Source organism: Crotalus tigris, unplaced genomic scaffold (genome assembly GCF_016545835.1).
Source record: "Crotalus tigris isolate CLP2741 ecotype Arizona unplaced genomic scaffold, ASM1654583v1 scf7180000018824.943158, whole genome shotgun sequence".
In the NCBI taxonomy this organism is placed as follows: domain Eukaryota; kingdom Metazoa; phylum Chordata; class Lepidosauria; order Squamata; family Viperidae; genus Crotalus; species Crotalus tigris.
In genome coordinates, this window is record NW_024097214.1 from 745,891 (window position 1) to 762,876 (window position 16,986).

Below are 16,986 nucleotides of genomic sequence, written 5' to 3' on the forward strand. Positions count from 1 at the left end.
TCACTTGCCATGTCCATTGTAGTTTTCCAGAGAAATATTTGTTTCTTAGGAGAAAAGGAAAATAATGTATGCCATTAATGGACTTTCACACAATCAGCATCCTCAAAATGTTATTTTCACCACCAACAAAAACAATCCTTTTTGCCCATTCCAAAAACAATTTTTATCAATTTCCACCAAAATCACACTGCATTTTTTCTACTTTTTTAAATATAACTTTTCCTTGTTCTACTTGGTTACATTCCTCACTATTGGGTTTTTTTTTTTGTAATACAAATTTCCCTCATCCTCAGCAATCAGTCTTTTAAATAATATTTACATCATCTTTTATTTCACCATGCACCATTTCCCACCAATATAACTTCTTCTGTGATATGATTTTTCAGTTTTTTCCAAATAATTTTCACATCATATTTCCTTATGTCAACTCTTCCTTCATTCCACTGGGAGATTAATCTATCATCTAATCCTTTGTCACACAGAATGCATACCTTTTCTTTCTGTAGATGTTCTATTTTCATTTTCTTTTTTCCCCACACTCATTTTTTTTCAAGACCATTCTTGACATTGCCAAGAAATGATATTTCACATTCAGAATCATATCACTTTTGCATATTTCACTAATTTACTCTGTATTTCATCATAAATCCTAAAATTGATTACACTTTTAGATTAGATTGATATTCATTCCCTTGCCATGGGTAAACGAGAATAGATTTATGAGTAGAGCATGTATGAAAATCCAATTTTATAATTTCTGAATGGCCCAATGCTTTTTCTGTATTCTTTGACCTATCTATCCATTCATGTTTACTTTGCAGAATAACATTTCCCCATAATCTTAATCATTCAGAATGTTGCATAATATCTCCCCAAAATCATGTCTAGAGAATATCTGCCATTATCACCATTCGGTGGATCATAATAGGCAACTATCATCAACAAAGGAATTCCAACTTTCATGTACACCCACTACAATAAAATTCGTATTTAATGACACACATTTTAGTTGTTACAATCATCTTCATTTGTACTGCACAAGAGCAGGCCAACTTCTGATCTTGTATTCCTTATATCCTGTATGAACAGATGAATTTATATGCTCTTGGTCCCATTTTATTAAATAATATCATCTAGCAAGACTAGGAGGTATGCTTTCTCTATCACTGTCACTGCCCTGTGGAATACCATCCCGAAGAGATCCAAATGTCCCCTATCCTTTGTGCTTTTAAACAAATCTTGAAAAGCTGACTTTTTCTTCAAGGCATGGTCCAAGATGGTTGATGGACCCCTTTTGGTTGGCCATTATGTGAGTAAGAGAGTTTTCATTCTTCCCTTTTGATACTGATTTTTTTTCCTTTTTAAATGTTTAAGCTGTCCAGAGCTATTACACAGTCAAGTGGCCCTAAAAATACATTGTATCAACAAATAATTCAGATCTTTTACATCTTTCCTTTCCTCTCTCTTCTTCTCTCCCCTTCCCTTCCCTTTCCCCTCACCACCTCACTTCACTTTATGTTTTGCACTGTTTACTCCCCTTAGATTTGAATCTCCAATATTCCATGTCTCATGGCCATTAACAAATGCTCCTGACCATAACCTTCATCATGAATTTGATCAGTCAGGACTTTTATCTAATATTTTAATAAAATGGAGGAATAAGCCTCTTAATTGCAGTCATAGCTACACCATATGTTACATTCCCTGCAAACAATAAGTATTAGCCATTTTTTTTCCAGGAAGCTGCCAGCTTTTACTTGGATAGGAAGCAAAAAGGAATGAATTTCTGTACTGTTTTGATCTATTCAAATCAATTGTACCCAGAAGGCTTCTCAGATGTCCAAGCAACAGAGTAAGGTCACACTCTCAGGCCTTGTTCTTACTACAAATATAATATGTATGTAATAAGTACAGCAAATAGGGATTAATTGACCTAAGTAATTAATTCACAGGGGCTTAAATTTAACTCCAAACTGAATCAGTCATGGTCTGGATTAACTTCACTCAATAAAGTAATCTAGAATGGCCGAGAATCATATCTCTCAATTTCAAGACAACTCACTGCTAAAGTCCTGCAGTATAGAATGTATCTTTCAAACAGTGGGCAAACCAGACCTCTTGTTTCCTACCTGCCAAATGAGAAGGGAACTGGTGATGTAATGAAACCTTGCAAATGCTTTCCTGATCAAAAATCTACATAGTTGTACTGGCTCTTCATGGAGAAAGAAGATTGTGATTTGATAATCTTAAAATGGAGGCTTTTGACCCTGTTCATAGACCTGCACTATAAAAATTAGTAATAAGAGGTGTGGTTGGTTAAGATGTAGTAGGAAAGAGTTATGGAATTGGGTTTTGTATAGGTACTTTTCTCATCAATAATAATTTCTGTGAGAAACTGATGGTATGGGGGGGGGGATAAAAAGTTGTCACACCATTTGGGTCTGAGTGTACGTATTTGCAGTAATTGTTTTGTAATCCCACATAACCATTGGAACTAGACAAAGTGATCTTGAACAAAAATATTCTTGAAGCAAAATCACTATCAGAAATTGCCAAGTATTTATCACCACACTATTTATCTAGATAGTGTCTATTGATACAGTAAGCATGTGTCAGAAGCATCTGTGGCAGGGATTAAACTGAGTTGATATTCTATCCACTTTTGGAAGAAAAAAAAGAACAGGCTATGTACTTTGAAAATAAATTATAAAAGATAGTCTAATTGAAACTGTGATTTTATGCCTTAGCTACTTCAAAAGCAGAGTGCAAAGAAATATTCCTTGTTGCAAAAGCGGTCTCATTATCTCCTGCCAGACTATGGTGCAGATAATAGGTCGGACAAGCTTCTCTGGAAATAACCGGGAAGAGGCATATGTGTGTTAACCGATTCAGTATATGTGTGTCAGATAAAGCTAATAGTACATCACAGGGTGAACAATTTTCTGTCAGCCTTGCAGGGTAAACCAGATAGGAATCATGTCAGATGTGCTAATTCTACTTTTTTGTAAAGCTACATTGACAAAAATCTTGCAAGTTTGAAGGTACAGTTCTCCCCCCCCCTCAATTCTTTTACAGTCAAAGAAGCCAAGGAGGTTTCTTCTGAGCCTCTTGCCCTTGCTCTGTCTCTTTATCTGATTGTTATTGAAGGGGGCAGGCATCCCATCAGAATAGCCTGTGGGAGAAGAGGCACTAGTTTACAAGTAAATCAAAGGCGGTAGCTAAGCTGGACAGCACCACCAAAAATTAGGAACGTTTTGATTTTCTTCCTGTGTAGCAAAAAAAGAAAAAAAAAGTGTGTGTGTGGGGGGGTGGTGGTTTAACCTATATGCCAATCAATAGATGTCATGTGTACTCACCTTCAAGAAATTGCCAATATATTCCCACTGGGACAAGCTGCTTGTAAGGGTCAGGGCCTGAGATGGTTTCAGCTGACATAAAACTTTGCAACTCATGCCCTGTAGCATGATATGTTTAAAAGGGCCTAACAAAAGGAGCATGTTGGAGGATACATGTAGCACTATAGTAGAACATTTTATATCCTGGACACAAACAGAGCTTATGTTATGACTTAGCACATTTGTACATTAATTCAGCCATTGATCTGAAGACGAGGGATATGGATTTGAAGTAGCTTTAGTTAAAAGACATCAGAAGTCCAACAATGAGGGAAAAGAAAATAGTGGAGGATAAAACATTACCATTTCCAGCCTTGGGAGAGAGCTTGTAAAATTTTGAGAAATTCACAGTGAGAAAACATGCTACTGACACTATGTACTATTAGATACATGTTTTCTCATTACTGTAATCCATGATGGGAAAAGCCATAGTTTAAGAAATCATCTTTTCTATTCCTGTCTGAAAGTACAGGGTCCTCTCAAAGGTTGAATTTCAACATCCTGGAAAGATAATGAGAGCCAAAAGGTAATGAAGAAATATCTTTCACAAATTAGTTTGAACTAAAAATGCACACTGGGAGGTGAAAGGTTAAGGTTTTGTTCCAAGATCTTAACAGATTAATATTAGTACATAAACATGTGCATATATATGATAATAAACCAATGAATAGAGTTAGACATTTCTAAGTTGCTTAGCATGGGATATAGGAATATGAATTATTACTATTTATTGAATGCATACTACATTTTCATCACTTTCACTATGATACTCAGAAGTGTAGAAGTGGGCTCATCCATGTAGATGCTGCGAGATAAGTTAGAATGAGAGTTCACTCAATAAATTTAGTCGCTATGTTTTAACTCAGCCTTCTCATATCTGGTAGCTACAACTCCAATAATGTTCAGTAACTAGTTAATGTAGTCTCATTTGATGGTGCAATCATCTGGCGGAAGGCTATTCTAATCACTAATCTCATGCTGCCTCAACAAATTAGATTTCTCATGTGCCAGTGGACCCAGCCTGATGACCATGTTAATTTATATTCTTCATATCCTTATGTCAGCAAAGAAGTATGTCAGTGTAGATTTTACCGTCTTCACAGTCTAGCCAAATAATTTAATGCAGTTTAAGGTAATAATTAGTGGATTCTCTAGCATCCTTATCCCATTCAGCCTGCATTTCCTTTTGGTGTAGGCAAAACTAATTAATTCAATTTTTTGTTATAACATATAGTGTGGAATATTGGGGTATTCCACATGGTCTCTCCAATTTCATCTTTTATGTCTCCCGTGCTACACTATGTAATCCAATTCCTTTTTCTTTTTTGCTGTAAGACTGTATCCTAGGAGATAATCTTTTGTTCAAAACAAAAGTAACCTGTCAATCAGGACAGAGTAGTCTTAACTGCTCCTTCCTGCTTGTTCCCTTCATATGCCACACTAACCATTAACCAGATTATTGATTAATCTCCTGCAACTATTGATCTTGGAAATTGATATCCTATGGTTAAAAAAAGGGGGGAAATCTAGGCCAACAAATCAACTCTGTACAAGCTAGTTATACAGTCTTAGTTGCAGTCCAAGACCAAATGAAGAAATAAGGCAGTGACCAGATGGGGAAGGGCATATGTACAGCAGGCTTAAACAGTCAATAGGAACTGGGAGTATTCCGTCTCTGATGCAATTGCCAGCCTCATCACTGAAGCATTGCATTGCTCATAAGGCAAAAGCCTACATTAGGGGAGGGGGGGAAAGGAAGAATTTTAATAGATGACTGCAGGCTCTCATAGCACAGGATTGGCAAGACCTGAAGACATCATGAGTACACATCCCTTAAAAACAACCATGCATCTTCAGGCTGTGGTAAATGGGACATGACGTGAGGGTTAATTCCATGGCGATTTTCTCTCTGTAACATTTGGGAAAAAAAGGGACATTACAGAAAAACACAAGGGGGGTTAATAAAATGTTTCAGTTAAGAAGGTGGTTCTGGATATCAGCACTTGATCTTAATTTCCTGATTTCTAGAAATAGCAGCTTTGAAAACAAAACAACCTTATAAATGTTGAGGCCTTGCCAGTATTAATTAAACAATAAGTATTCTTGTTTTTTTTCTGTCACACAGAATTATTTTTTTTAATCACCTTGTTTATATCTTCCCTTGTATTGCATGTCCTAGAACCAATAGTATACTTGTATACCGGTACTTGGTATACAGCAGCCTTTTCCAAGCTAACTCTCTTCAGATATTCAGAAATCAGGGAGTTAAGAGAATTAACATTTTTCATGGAGCATTAACTTGAGGAAGACACATATTTATTTCCATGAACAAAAAAGAGCTAACAAGTTGATAAGCTTGAAAAACTATACAATTTCACAAATCTTACTTAGAAATTTAGGACAGCTTTCCCCAACCTGGTATCTTCCAGATGTGTCAGAATATTCAATTTTCTCCAGGAATCACAGCAGCACATATAAGAACAGTCTCCTCCAATTCTTCTGATTAGCCTATTAGGTTGGCTGAAACATAGCAACTGGTTCAATGGAACAGAGCAGATTCCTAGCTGAGGATGGGCATGTACATGGATCTTCTCAGTCCAATACCTTACCTGCTAGAGCATACTGGAGGGTGCCAAGTTTGAGAAATTTGCTTTACTAATTTAATAGTGTACGGTACAAAGATTTAACAGTGATTTGTTTGACTTTTTTTACTAGAATTCAGAGGTCCAACTGGTAAAAACAATGGCTTGGGAGAATGCAGTGGAGCAAAAGCAAAGAATATACTCAGCCCAGGAATGTATTTACTTCCAAAATAGTATACATCTTTCAGATCGATATTTGTTTTTCTTCTTGTAAGATGGTTTGATCAAGTATATTCAGAGACAGGGCAGCTTATTACTAGCATGTACTTTCAAGCAAGTGGTATGATAAAAAGCACTTTGTGAGCAACAATTTATCATTTGGAGATAGAAGGTGTAAGGTCATTTTTGAAATCAGAAAAGACAGTGATATTGTTCTATAGTACGCTGTATTTCAGACTACAGCCTGAAATCAATCAGTTGAAAAATCTGAATAAGAAACAGGCTGTTTATACTGAATGATAACTTGTGTGTAGAAAAAATATTCTATGCTTTATTTTCCTATCAGTTCTCATTTCATCTGATGAAAGAGAATTTGCTTGGTAAGTTTCTTTCAAAGAAGAAAAGGATTTCATTGAACTTATCATAGGTTATATTCTGCCATTTACTGAAGAGTGGCAACGGCATGAGTGCAAGTATCCTTTCTCCCAATCATCTACAAAATCATCCAGGCTTCCATTAAATGCGAAGGCATATTAGAAAGGCATTGTTTTCATCAGGTCTTCCCTGAGATGCATGGGCTTCACAATGATGGAAAACAATGCAAACAGTCTAACAATAAAGAAAGCTTAAAAATGACCCATGAGAACATTTGCATGCATCCCGAAGCTTTTTTAGAATAAGATAGGAAAAGAAAATCCTTCCACTTGCATGTACAGAAGATAATTTTCAGGAAGCATTAATTATAAGTTGCTTTGCTGGGATCTCACAAGTGATGGCCAGTTCTTCAATGGAGGGCTGCCAAGGGTGACGAGTTTCTGCAGAAAGGGACTGGGTTGTAGTTTAGGTATGTCAGGATTAGCCTCAGCATACTTTTGCAGTTTTGTTAGAATCTTAGACAGCCCAATCTCAGAAGCATAGAACATTGGACCACCCTTATGTCTGGGCCACCCATAACCATTTATATAGATGGTATCAATGGCTTCTGGGCAAGATGCCATTCCTTCAGATAATATTTGGAAACCCTCATTGGCAAGTGAATACAAACAACGCTCCAAGATCTCACTATGGGTAATGGTGCGAGTAGTAATGTTATGAGCATTTCTATAATTTTGAAGGAAATCATGAAGCCAGGGATCAGACTTTGCTATCTTTCCCCCAGGTTTATCATATAGGTACCAGCCCTTTCCAGTTTTCTGACCATATCTCCCATTCTCACATAGGATATCAGGAAGAGGACTATATCGTCTACCATCTCGTTGGCGGGGAAGTGTACCAAGAGGTAAGTTGGCTCCTGTCAAGCCCTGCCCTATTCTAGATTTCCAGCCCACATCAAGCCCAGCAAGATCAGATATTTTGAAAGGACCCAATTTGAAACCAAATTCCTCCAGAATGTTGTCCATCTCCTCCGGAGAACTGCCCTCTTCTAAAAGGAAATATGTTTGTTCATTATAAGAATTGAATAGCCGGTTCCCAACAAAGCCAAAACAATTTTCTACTAGAACACCACATTTGTCCATAATTTTGGCCAGGTTCATAATTGTGGCAATAGCAGTAGGTGATGTATGCTGCCCATGAATGATCTCTACTAGCTTCATTACATGTGCTGGTGAAAAGAAATGAGTACCAATGACTTGCTGGGGACGATTAGTAACAGAAGCAATCTCATCTATATCTAGGCAAGAAGTATTAGTGCCCAAAAAGGCTTCTGGCTTGCAGACTTCTGATAATTTACAGAATATTTCTTTTTTCAGAACCATATCCTCAAATACAGCCTCAATAACTAGATCTACATCTTTTAGTGCACCAAAATCCAGAGTGAAGTGAAGTAATTTAGATTCATGGACATCCAGTGTTTTGCCATTCTGTTGCATTCTTAAAGCTACGCGCTCTAAACAAGCTTTGATAGCTTTCCTTCCTATTTCAAGATGCTTCTTATCCTTCTCCAGAGCCACAACTGGAATTTTAGCCTTCACCAGAGATACCACAATGCCTTGGCCCATTGTCCCCAAACCTTTTGGATGAAAGAGAGAGAGAAAAGAAGCAATTATTAGAATATTCTGGCCAATGTTTATTAAACTGTAATACTACAGGCAAATTTTTCATTCCTCAGTTAAATCTGATACTAAAGCAGAGACTATTGATATTATACATGTAAGAAAAGTGGATTGTTCTAAGATCTCCAAAGTTTTTAGACTGGCAATATAATCAGAATTTTGATGATATTTGAACATACTACCAAAATGGCAATTTGGGTGATTTTCAAAAATAAAGTTACTGGAATATGATCAATTACAAACCATAAGTACAGATATTCATTTCTATTAATCCTGTTTATCTTTGTCCATTTTCAGGGTAAGTGAAACAGGCATCCTCGACCCCCAAGCTGCGGTCCACTACCGGGCTGTAGCCAGTTCCAGATCAGGATGTGCGAGCGGCTAGCCGGTGCATGTGTGTGCACAGCTCGACTTGTGTGACCGGCAGGCCGTGTGCATCCCATACGTACCAGCCCACTGTTTGCATGGCCAGTTCTCCTATCCCCCGTGCTGGGCCGTAAGCCACAAAGGTTGGGGACCATTGTTCTAAATAATGCATTGCATTGCAGTCTCTCATTATTTTTTTATTTTCTAAGAAAGTTAATTTAGGGTCCAGAACAATTCTTAGAAATTCATATTATGAAACAATGTGTAGCTTCTCATTGCATTACAGGTGTTTTTTTTTTTAATGTAAAAAGTCAAGGGGACAAGAACACTGGCAGGCACCAAGAGCAGTAAGTTTCTGTAACTACGTTGGAGTTCCATGTAAGAAACTTCATCTCCTAGCAAAGACTTTGCTTGTTTGTTGAATAAATCACAATGATTTATTTCATACGAGGACATAAAACTGGTCTTTCCCAAGTTCCAGATCTATAAGCATTAACATCAAAATTCCTAGCCAGCATCACCATTGTAGAGAATTCCGGGAACTGAATTCTGAGTATCTGGAAGGGCCTAAGGCTAAGAAAAGCATCACCAAAGCATATACCATAAATTATAATCCAGAAAGCTGGATTTGCAGAACATGCTAAACGAACCATATAATAAATTTATATGAAATGTGAATATAGTTAACAGTCATTTTCACCCATTACTGTAATTTGGTTACAAACAGATTGTACCTGTTTAGGTTTTCTTAACATAGTGTATGAACTCAGCACTTATGGGTCATTCAACAAACCATGATTTGCATGCAACATGGCTTATTGTGAGGTTTGAGCCCATTCATTTATTGCTGGTTAGAAGTTTTTTTCTTAAATCATTTTTTCAAAACCCGTGTGGCCTTTTAGAAGAATGTCTTCCTTCCAAAAACTCAGAAGCCCCTAAATAGCTGAGAAAGAAATTGTAATTGGTAAAATATAAATGGAGAAAAGGTTGAGTCCTGTTTCCCCAGAGCTTAATCCCAGCCTGAATCATTGATTTCCATGGTAACTATCACATTTTAAAACATGCACACACACATGCCCCTTTTTATGGATCTTCCACATTAAATATAATTTCATCTTTAGTGGGGACAGAAAAGTATTTTATTTTCTGGAAACAATTTCTTGCCTACTTGAGTGCTGAGAAAAGTATTTATACAGAAGTTCAAATCAAAGAGCCCAGTCCCAGTTCTTAAAAAACCTATAAGCACTAATGAATATTAATATTAGTACATAGTTAAGTTAAGAAGTAGAAATGAAATTTATATTTGGTACACACAACATACAAAGCTTTATGAACTAGTACTAGGTTACTGCGTGCTTACTTATTACAAGAAAAGATCAATTTGTTGTGTAGCCAAGCACCAGAAATGCTCATGCAGCAATCAATCTAGCAAAATGTATTTTACCAGTGCCCCAGAAGCTTTTCTGATTCTATTAGCTTGAAGCAATATATCGGGCTTGTATCAACACATAATGATCCATGCTCTTGAGTAATTACAGAAAGCTTATTGTGGACATTTCAGGAGGCCTAAAATATACTCAAACCATAATTGTTCAGTCAAAATACTAATATTTATCTAAGTTCTTTATATATATCTTCTGTTGATAATATGCTAAGAGGTTTCCAAACGTGAGTACAGATATGGCTAGACATTAATGTGTATTTATTCTAAAAGATTTGCATGGCGTCTTTCTTAAAACACAACTCTGAGCAGTTCCTAGATACTTCTACAACATGGCCCCTAGAATTAGTATTAAATTCCTTGTTCCTCAGAAACAAGTTTTAACCTGATTCATAGTCATTCTTGCTGCTGCAGACTTTAAAACATAATGAACAAGAGGCAGTTAGTGCATTTCCAGCTGACCAGTTGACAATGTAAAAAACTAGCAGTCACCACATGCTTCTTCCAGCCATGGTCTGCTTTGTTAAATTATCTCCGTGTTCAAAGTCAATGCACTATAAAGCATCAGTCCACTAAGCAAGGCATACATTTTGCATTAAAGTGCTCTTAGCTTGATATAAGGCCCTCTATTAGCTCTGCTTCATTCCATATAGTAACCTGCTCTTAGCTTGATATAAGACCCTCTATTGTTACGACAGGTCATCAAGGCAAGGCAGGCCTCTAGAGAGTCCTTTATTGCTCTAAGTAAATGTTTCAACAAACAGCCCTCCAACAACTGATAAGGCTCCATGCCATCTTGCAGGCAACCCACCCTCAGTCCCCCAAACAACAGCCCGTTTATAACAAAGAAAGTCCATAGAGTAGGAGCATGCTTACAGGGCATGGTCCAGGATCCCAAGTCCAGTCCACCCGGCTAAGTGAGTCCCCAAAGCAAACTATAGTGCACAAGGTAAAGTCAAGGTACAAGGCAAAAGGCAGTTGTCAAGGCAAGGCAAGTGTAAGCCAAAACAAATAATTGTTCCTGACAAAGACTAACTCCCCACGTCTTCTCCTTAAGTCAATCCACTCCAGGTGCTCCTTCTCCTGAGTAGCCTCACAGCCCTTCTCTGACCTGCCTATGTTCTGCTCTCCATGTTCTTGGATCAAATGGGGGAGGCAGCTGTTCCATATCAGAGGGGATTTGCTGCCTATCACTACCAATGTCTGTCAGCAGCCAATCCTGTACTGCAGACATGTCAAACTTGCGACGTCACGTGATGTCGCGCAACATATCAGGCCGGTTTTGCCATTGCCGGCAATGGGGTGGGCATGGCTTCTGGATGACGAATCCGGCCCACGGGCCGGCAGTTTGACATCCCTGCTGTACTGTGTTTGTGAGGGCAGGCTGGTTGACCACTTCCCCCAAAGCCTGAGGGGCTTAGGACAACATCGCCCTCAGCCCCTGGCCACTCCAAACATTTTAGAAGAGAAATGCCAATCCTGTCAGACGGCCTGGTTCCAACTCCTCCTCCTCCTCCTCCTCCTCCTCTGAACCAGGCTCCAATGGGGCCATGACATCTACTAGCTCTGCTTCATTCCACATAGTGACTTGGAAAAATCTGAAATTGTATCTGTGCTTCTTTAAGATAGTATTTCTCCATATTCATCACTAGTGACTTTCCATGAAATTCATAAAGAAGACTCTTCCTTCTGCATGGTAAGGGAAATTAGGCTCATACATATTATGTGTGCATTTATGGAGCAAAATAATGATATTCCACAAATACTGAATTTTAGACTCCACAATACTTCACACAAATGTCAGTTCTCCAATAAGTCATAGCAACTTAAAAGGGTTCAAGGTTGAAAACAGATTTAATTTGCCACTTTTTAAGCTAAAGGGATATAAATCATGCAGAGAAGTATAATTAAGGCTGCAAAGTTGCAGAGGGAAAGAGACAGATGAAGATTGCTCCCTCAAGACTGCCTCCTGCTCAGGTGAGCTTCAGAGAGTTCAGCGTGCACACGCTGCAGCAAACCACATCTTGTATATAGCAGTCAGACTGCGGGGTAGAAAGAGTGGGGAGAACAGTGAAAGTATAACATGACTGTCACTCTCTTAAAATCAAAGAGGGCACTACCAAGGACTGGGCTACTTAGGGAAGAGTTTCCCACTGAGTATAAACAATCAATATGCAGAGCAACAAAGAGCTTTTGAAGAAACTGTACAGTACATCAAAGAGAGGGGTTTTTTTAATTTTAATGCCTTTATAAAAAATTGATGAGTGCATTATCTTCCTGGGGATAGGCAAGGAGAAATGGAAGCAGTGGATCATTACAATGAAAATTAAAACTTCTTAAAAGGCAAGTGTCAACACAACATTTTGAGATTAATGATTAAATATGTGAATTAAGGGAAGAAAACAATTTTTGAGAGTCTCTTTGCTAACTCCCCCTACAGAGATTCTACCCAGGGTGGCATGAAGGAAAGCAGAACAATCTCTATTCTTACAGTGACAAAACTGCATAATAGAAATTACAAATTCTTTCATTGCTGCATATCACCAAAAAAGTTTATTCTTCATCAACTGCTATTTTTTATTTAAAAGCAATAAAATGCAGAAGGGACTTAGTGTGTCACAGACTGCCTTTTGTCCCTTTTCAGTTGCGAGATTTAAAATAAAAGATTTGTTTACAACCCTATTCTGGGTTTGCATGATCCAATGGACACTACACTAACCAATCACACATAGCCCAGAATGTTGTGTGCACTAAATCTGTTTGTTTAGTGTATTGTTTAGTATGTGATCTCGGAAAACTGGATTAGTTGATCCATCTTTAGTTAATTACAATTATTAGTAATGCAAATAGAATCATGGTCTTTCCTCTAACCTGTGTTATGTTTGAGCTTCTGAAGAAAGGATACTGACTGTAAGAGGAATTAACAATCTAGTTCTGCAATTTATCTATGAAATTAAGCACTGCTTGAAGTGCAAACTAGGTACCTTAAAGTAACTATGTAGTGTTTGCATAGTCTTCTTCATGTTTTCTATAGAAAACATTTTCTTTCCCCAACACAAAAACAGTTGAACTTTGAATAATTCAAAGATGCTCACAATCTTACCTATCACAGCTGCTTTCCGGATTGGTTGAGGAGATGCAGTCTTCCAGGATGCCCCATTGGGCAACATCCATTTTTCTGTAATTCTTTGGGCAAAGAAAGCATATTGCAATGCTTTAGCCTGGCCTGAAGTCAAAAGAAGGAGAAAAAACTCCTGTTCTTTGCAAATTCCTTCCGCAAAGGGCAAGTACACTGAAGCTTCCACAGCTCGAAAGCACATTTCAGGTGAGAGGCATCCTGCAGCCTGTTTCTTCACCTTCACACGTGCATCATATAGAAAGGCTTCCATATTAGGGAGTTTGGGAGTCTGTTTCAGAGAGAGTCTGCGAGGTCCCAATGGCTGACCTAGAGAGGGCAAACAAATCATCTCATAAAACAAGCTAGCTTAGAAATCAGTTTCTTTTTCTCTGTACAAGAAAACCAGTAACAATGTAAATGCTTTATTGCCCATTCTTAAATATATTTAATGCCACTGGATACAGTAGTACATATTGTGATGTGAAGTATGCATGCACAGTGTTGTGATAATGGTATTCAGTGAAATTTACTTTAAGCGGGTGGTTAGGATTGCAGTTTATAGGTAGTCCTTAACTTATAGCTGGTTGCTTAGCGACCATTTGAAGATACGACCGAAACTTCGAAAAAGGTACTTACAACCCATATTCAAGGTTCTGATAGACACCCCACTCATGGTCATGTGACTGCATTTTGGACTCTCAGCAAAGGCCTGCATTTATGGCTGTTTGCAGCATCCTGCAGTCACTTGATCACAATTTATGATATTTTTGGGGGGGGGAAACTGGTGTTTGCTTCCAGTTTCTGGCAAAAAATGCTCATTGCAGACAATGGGTTTTTTAACTATCTGGGCATTCGCTTAAACAATCATATATTCACTTAATGGCCATAGCAAAAAATGTTGTAAAATTGGTTGAGTCATGTGATGACCCATTTAACAACCAGCAAGAATTACAATTGTAATTTCAGGCTCATTCATGGTTGTAAATTAAAAAACTACTTGTATTGCCTAATGCTATGTTTCTTTGGAAATGCAAATAAATGCAATTTAGATCAGCATTAATGTAAAGAATTCAATTTGTATAGTAATCTAGTCATCAGTCTGGCCTCCCTAAACCTCTTTTCCTTATCTTCTACCAAAATTAGAGCAATGAAATAAGTTGCTCTTCAAAGAACCCTGAGAGTTGCTGAGCATTTTTAATTAAAAAATGATTTAATGGTATTTCTTCCACAGAAAGAGTATTTCAGAAAATATAGCAATTTAAATTTAAAAGAATTGTAACTTTCATGTTTGCTAAGAAGGGGTGTTGTCTTACCTGAATACCTTTTCTCAGCACAGAGATGGAGACTCCATCAATGGGTTTAGACTGTGTTCCTGCCCAATCAGATCAAGTCAGCTAAACTTGCTACACCTGTCCTGGGCTAGAGTGTCCCAGTCTCGACGCAGGTGAAGCCATTGACTAGCAGAAAGAAGTGTTGGCTCATGAATCTAACCCTAGGCCTAAATAACCTGTGAGGGCGGGAGTGGATTCTCCATCTCCGTGCTGAGAAAAAGTGTTCAGGTAAGACAACGCCCCTTCTCCAGCACTGGAGATGGAGAATCCACCAATGGGACAAACCAAAGCCTACTGTCCCTGAGGGAGGGGAGCAGGCCGGTCCGGTGTGACACCAGGTACAACCTGTTGGAGAATTCTCCTGCTGAAGGAAGCCTCCGCCAAGGTGAACCTATGTATCTTACAGTGGCGTATAAAGGGCGATGGTGAAGACCACATGGCCCCCCCTACAAACATCCTCAATGGATGCCTGAGTGGCCCAAGCCACATAAGTAGATGCACTACAGGTTGAGTGGGCCATGACATGTCGTGGAACCGGCAATGACTCAGACTGGTACGCCCCTGAAATGCACGCCCTGATCCACCTGCCAATCACGGAGGAGGATACCTTCTGACCCTTGGAAGAAGGGGGCTTGGTGTTTGTGGAACCCTTGATGAATGAGTGAATCAATAGATGTTGACCAAGGGATACTGCGGTGTCACAGGTAAGTAGGGTGGAGAGAGCAGCGACTTGTCTGCGTAACGTGTTCAGGGTCAAGCCCCTCTCCAGACCCTCCAGAAGGTAGTCCAATATTTTTGGGATTGTTAAGTCTGGTATGGTCAAGTGATGGTTCGTGCACCACGAAAAAAAGTTCCTCCATGTGGCCTCATAAATATGATTGGTAGAGGGCCGACGGGAGGCCTGGATCATGGTAATGACGCCTGGCGAGCAGGACTCCTGGGATAAGATCCTGCACTCAAGTGCCAGGAGGCTAACTAGAGCCATTGGGGATCCGGATGAAGAAGGGTCCCCTGGCTGAGTGAAACCTGATCCAGAGGAATCTTCCATGGGGTTGCTATGGAAAGGTTCACGAGGTCGGCAAACCATGGTATCCGCAGCCAGTACGGGGCCACTAGAAGAATCTCCGCCCTCTCCTGAAGGAGCTTGCAGACGACCGCCGGAAGAAGAGGGAGAGGAGGAAAGGCGTAGAGCAGTCCCTCCGGCCAAAGACATCGGAGAGCATCCGTCCTTTCCGCTCCAGCAGATGGGAAGTGGGTGAAGAACTTTGGTAGATGAGTGTTCGCCAGAGAGGCAAACAGATCCACTATCGGTAAGCCAAAACGGTCAGAAATTTCCCTGAAGATGCTCAGGTGTAGGCACCACTCCGAGTGGTCCACTGTCGACCTGCTCAGGAAGTCTGCTTGACTGTTCGCCTCCCCTGAAATGTGGTCTGCCTTGACAGAGGCAAGATTGTTCTCTGCCCAGGAGCCCAGCAGAAGGGCCTCGGTCAAGAGTGCACGGGATCGGGTGCCCCCTTGCTGGTTTACATGGGCCTTTGCCGCTATGTTATCTGTGAGGATCAATACGTGACACTTCACTACCATGCTGCGGAAGTGACGGAGTGCCAGGTGTATGGCCCTGAGCTCCAGCCAGTTGATATTGTGCTGAAGGTCTCAGTGGGACCAGCGGCCTTGGACCCACTGTGACCAGAGGTGCGCTCCCCAGCCGAACAGGCTGGCATTGGTTGTAAGGGTGAGTCGATCAGTTTCCTTGAAGTAGGACCCCCCTGAGCATGGCCGGCGAGAGCCACCACCTGAGGGATTGCAAGATGCGATGAGGGACTCTTACCCTTCGATTGGAGGAACTGGTGTTCAGTCTTTGGAAGGGGAGCAGGAACCACTGAAGGTTCCTGGAATGAAGCCTGGTCCATGGGACGATTGCTATAGCCGAAATCATTTTCCCTAGTAATTGGGAGAGAATGGCCAACGTCACCGTTCGTTCCCTGCATATGTGAAGGATCAACTCCTGGATGCTGTGCCGGCACTCCTGGGAGAGATAGACCCGGCATTCTACTGTGTCTATGATGGCCCCTAGGTGTAATAGCCCGGCTGTGGGGACCGTATGGCTCTTGGAGAAATTTACCGAGAATCCATGATTCTGGAGCACCCTTATCACCAGTCCGAGGTCCGACTGAGCGGCCTGGATCAATGATGACTGGATTAGAATGTCGTCCAGGTAACACTGGACCTGGACAGACACCAGTCTCAGGTGAGTGGCCAGAACTGACAGGATCTTGGTAAAGACTCTTGGAGCTGAGCACAGGCCGAACGGGAGTACCCTGTATTGGTAATGGTGACCCCTGTAGGTGAACCTTAGAAACTGGCGGTGGTCGGGAGAGATGGGGATATGGAGATAAGCTTCCGTGAGGTTGATGGATGTCAGGAAGACTCCCTTTCTTACGTTTCCCAAGATGGACTGGAGAGTTTGCATCTTGAATTTT

General features: G+C 40.0%; 1 protein-coding gene across 2 annotated transcripts in view; it reads right to left on the reverse strand.

Moving 5' to 3' along the window:
- Positions 1-5,694: 5,694 nt before the first annotated feature.
- EHHADH (enoyl-CoA hydratase and 3-hydroxyacyl CoA dehydrogenase) overlaps positions 5,695-16,986 on the reverse strand; it is a 30,506-nt gene continuing 19,214 nt past the window's right edge. For both annotated transcript variants that reach the window (XM_039356350.1, XM_039356351.1), the window contains 2 exons: positions 13,161-13,502; positions 5,695-8,207 (listed from right to left, as the gene is read on the reverse strand). In XM_039356350.1, coding sequence (XP_039212284.1) covers positions 6,937-8,207; positions 13,161-13,502 — 1,613 coding nt within the window. In that variant the 3' untranslated portion in view covers positions 5,695-6,936. The remainder of the gene's footprint in view (positions 8,208-13,160; positions 13,503-16,986) is intronic.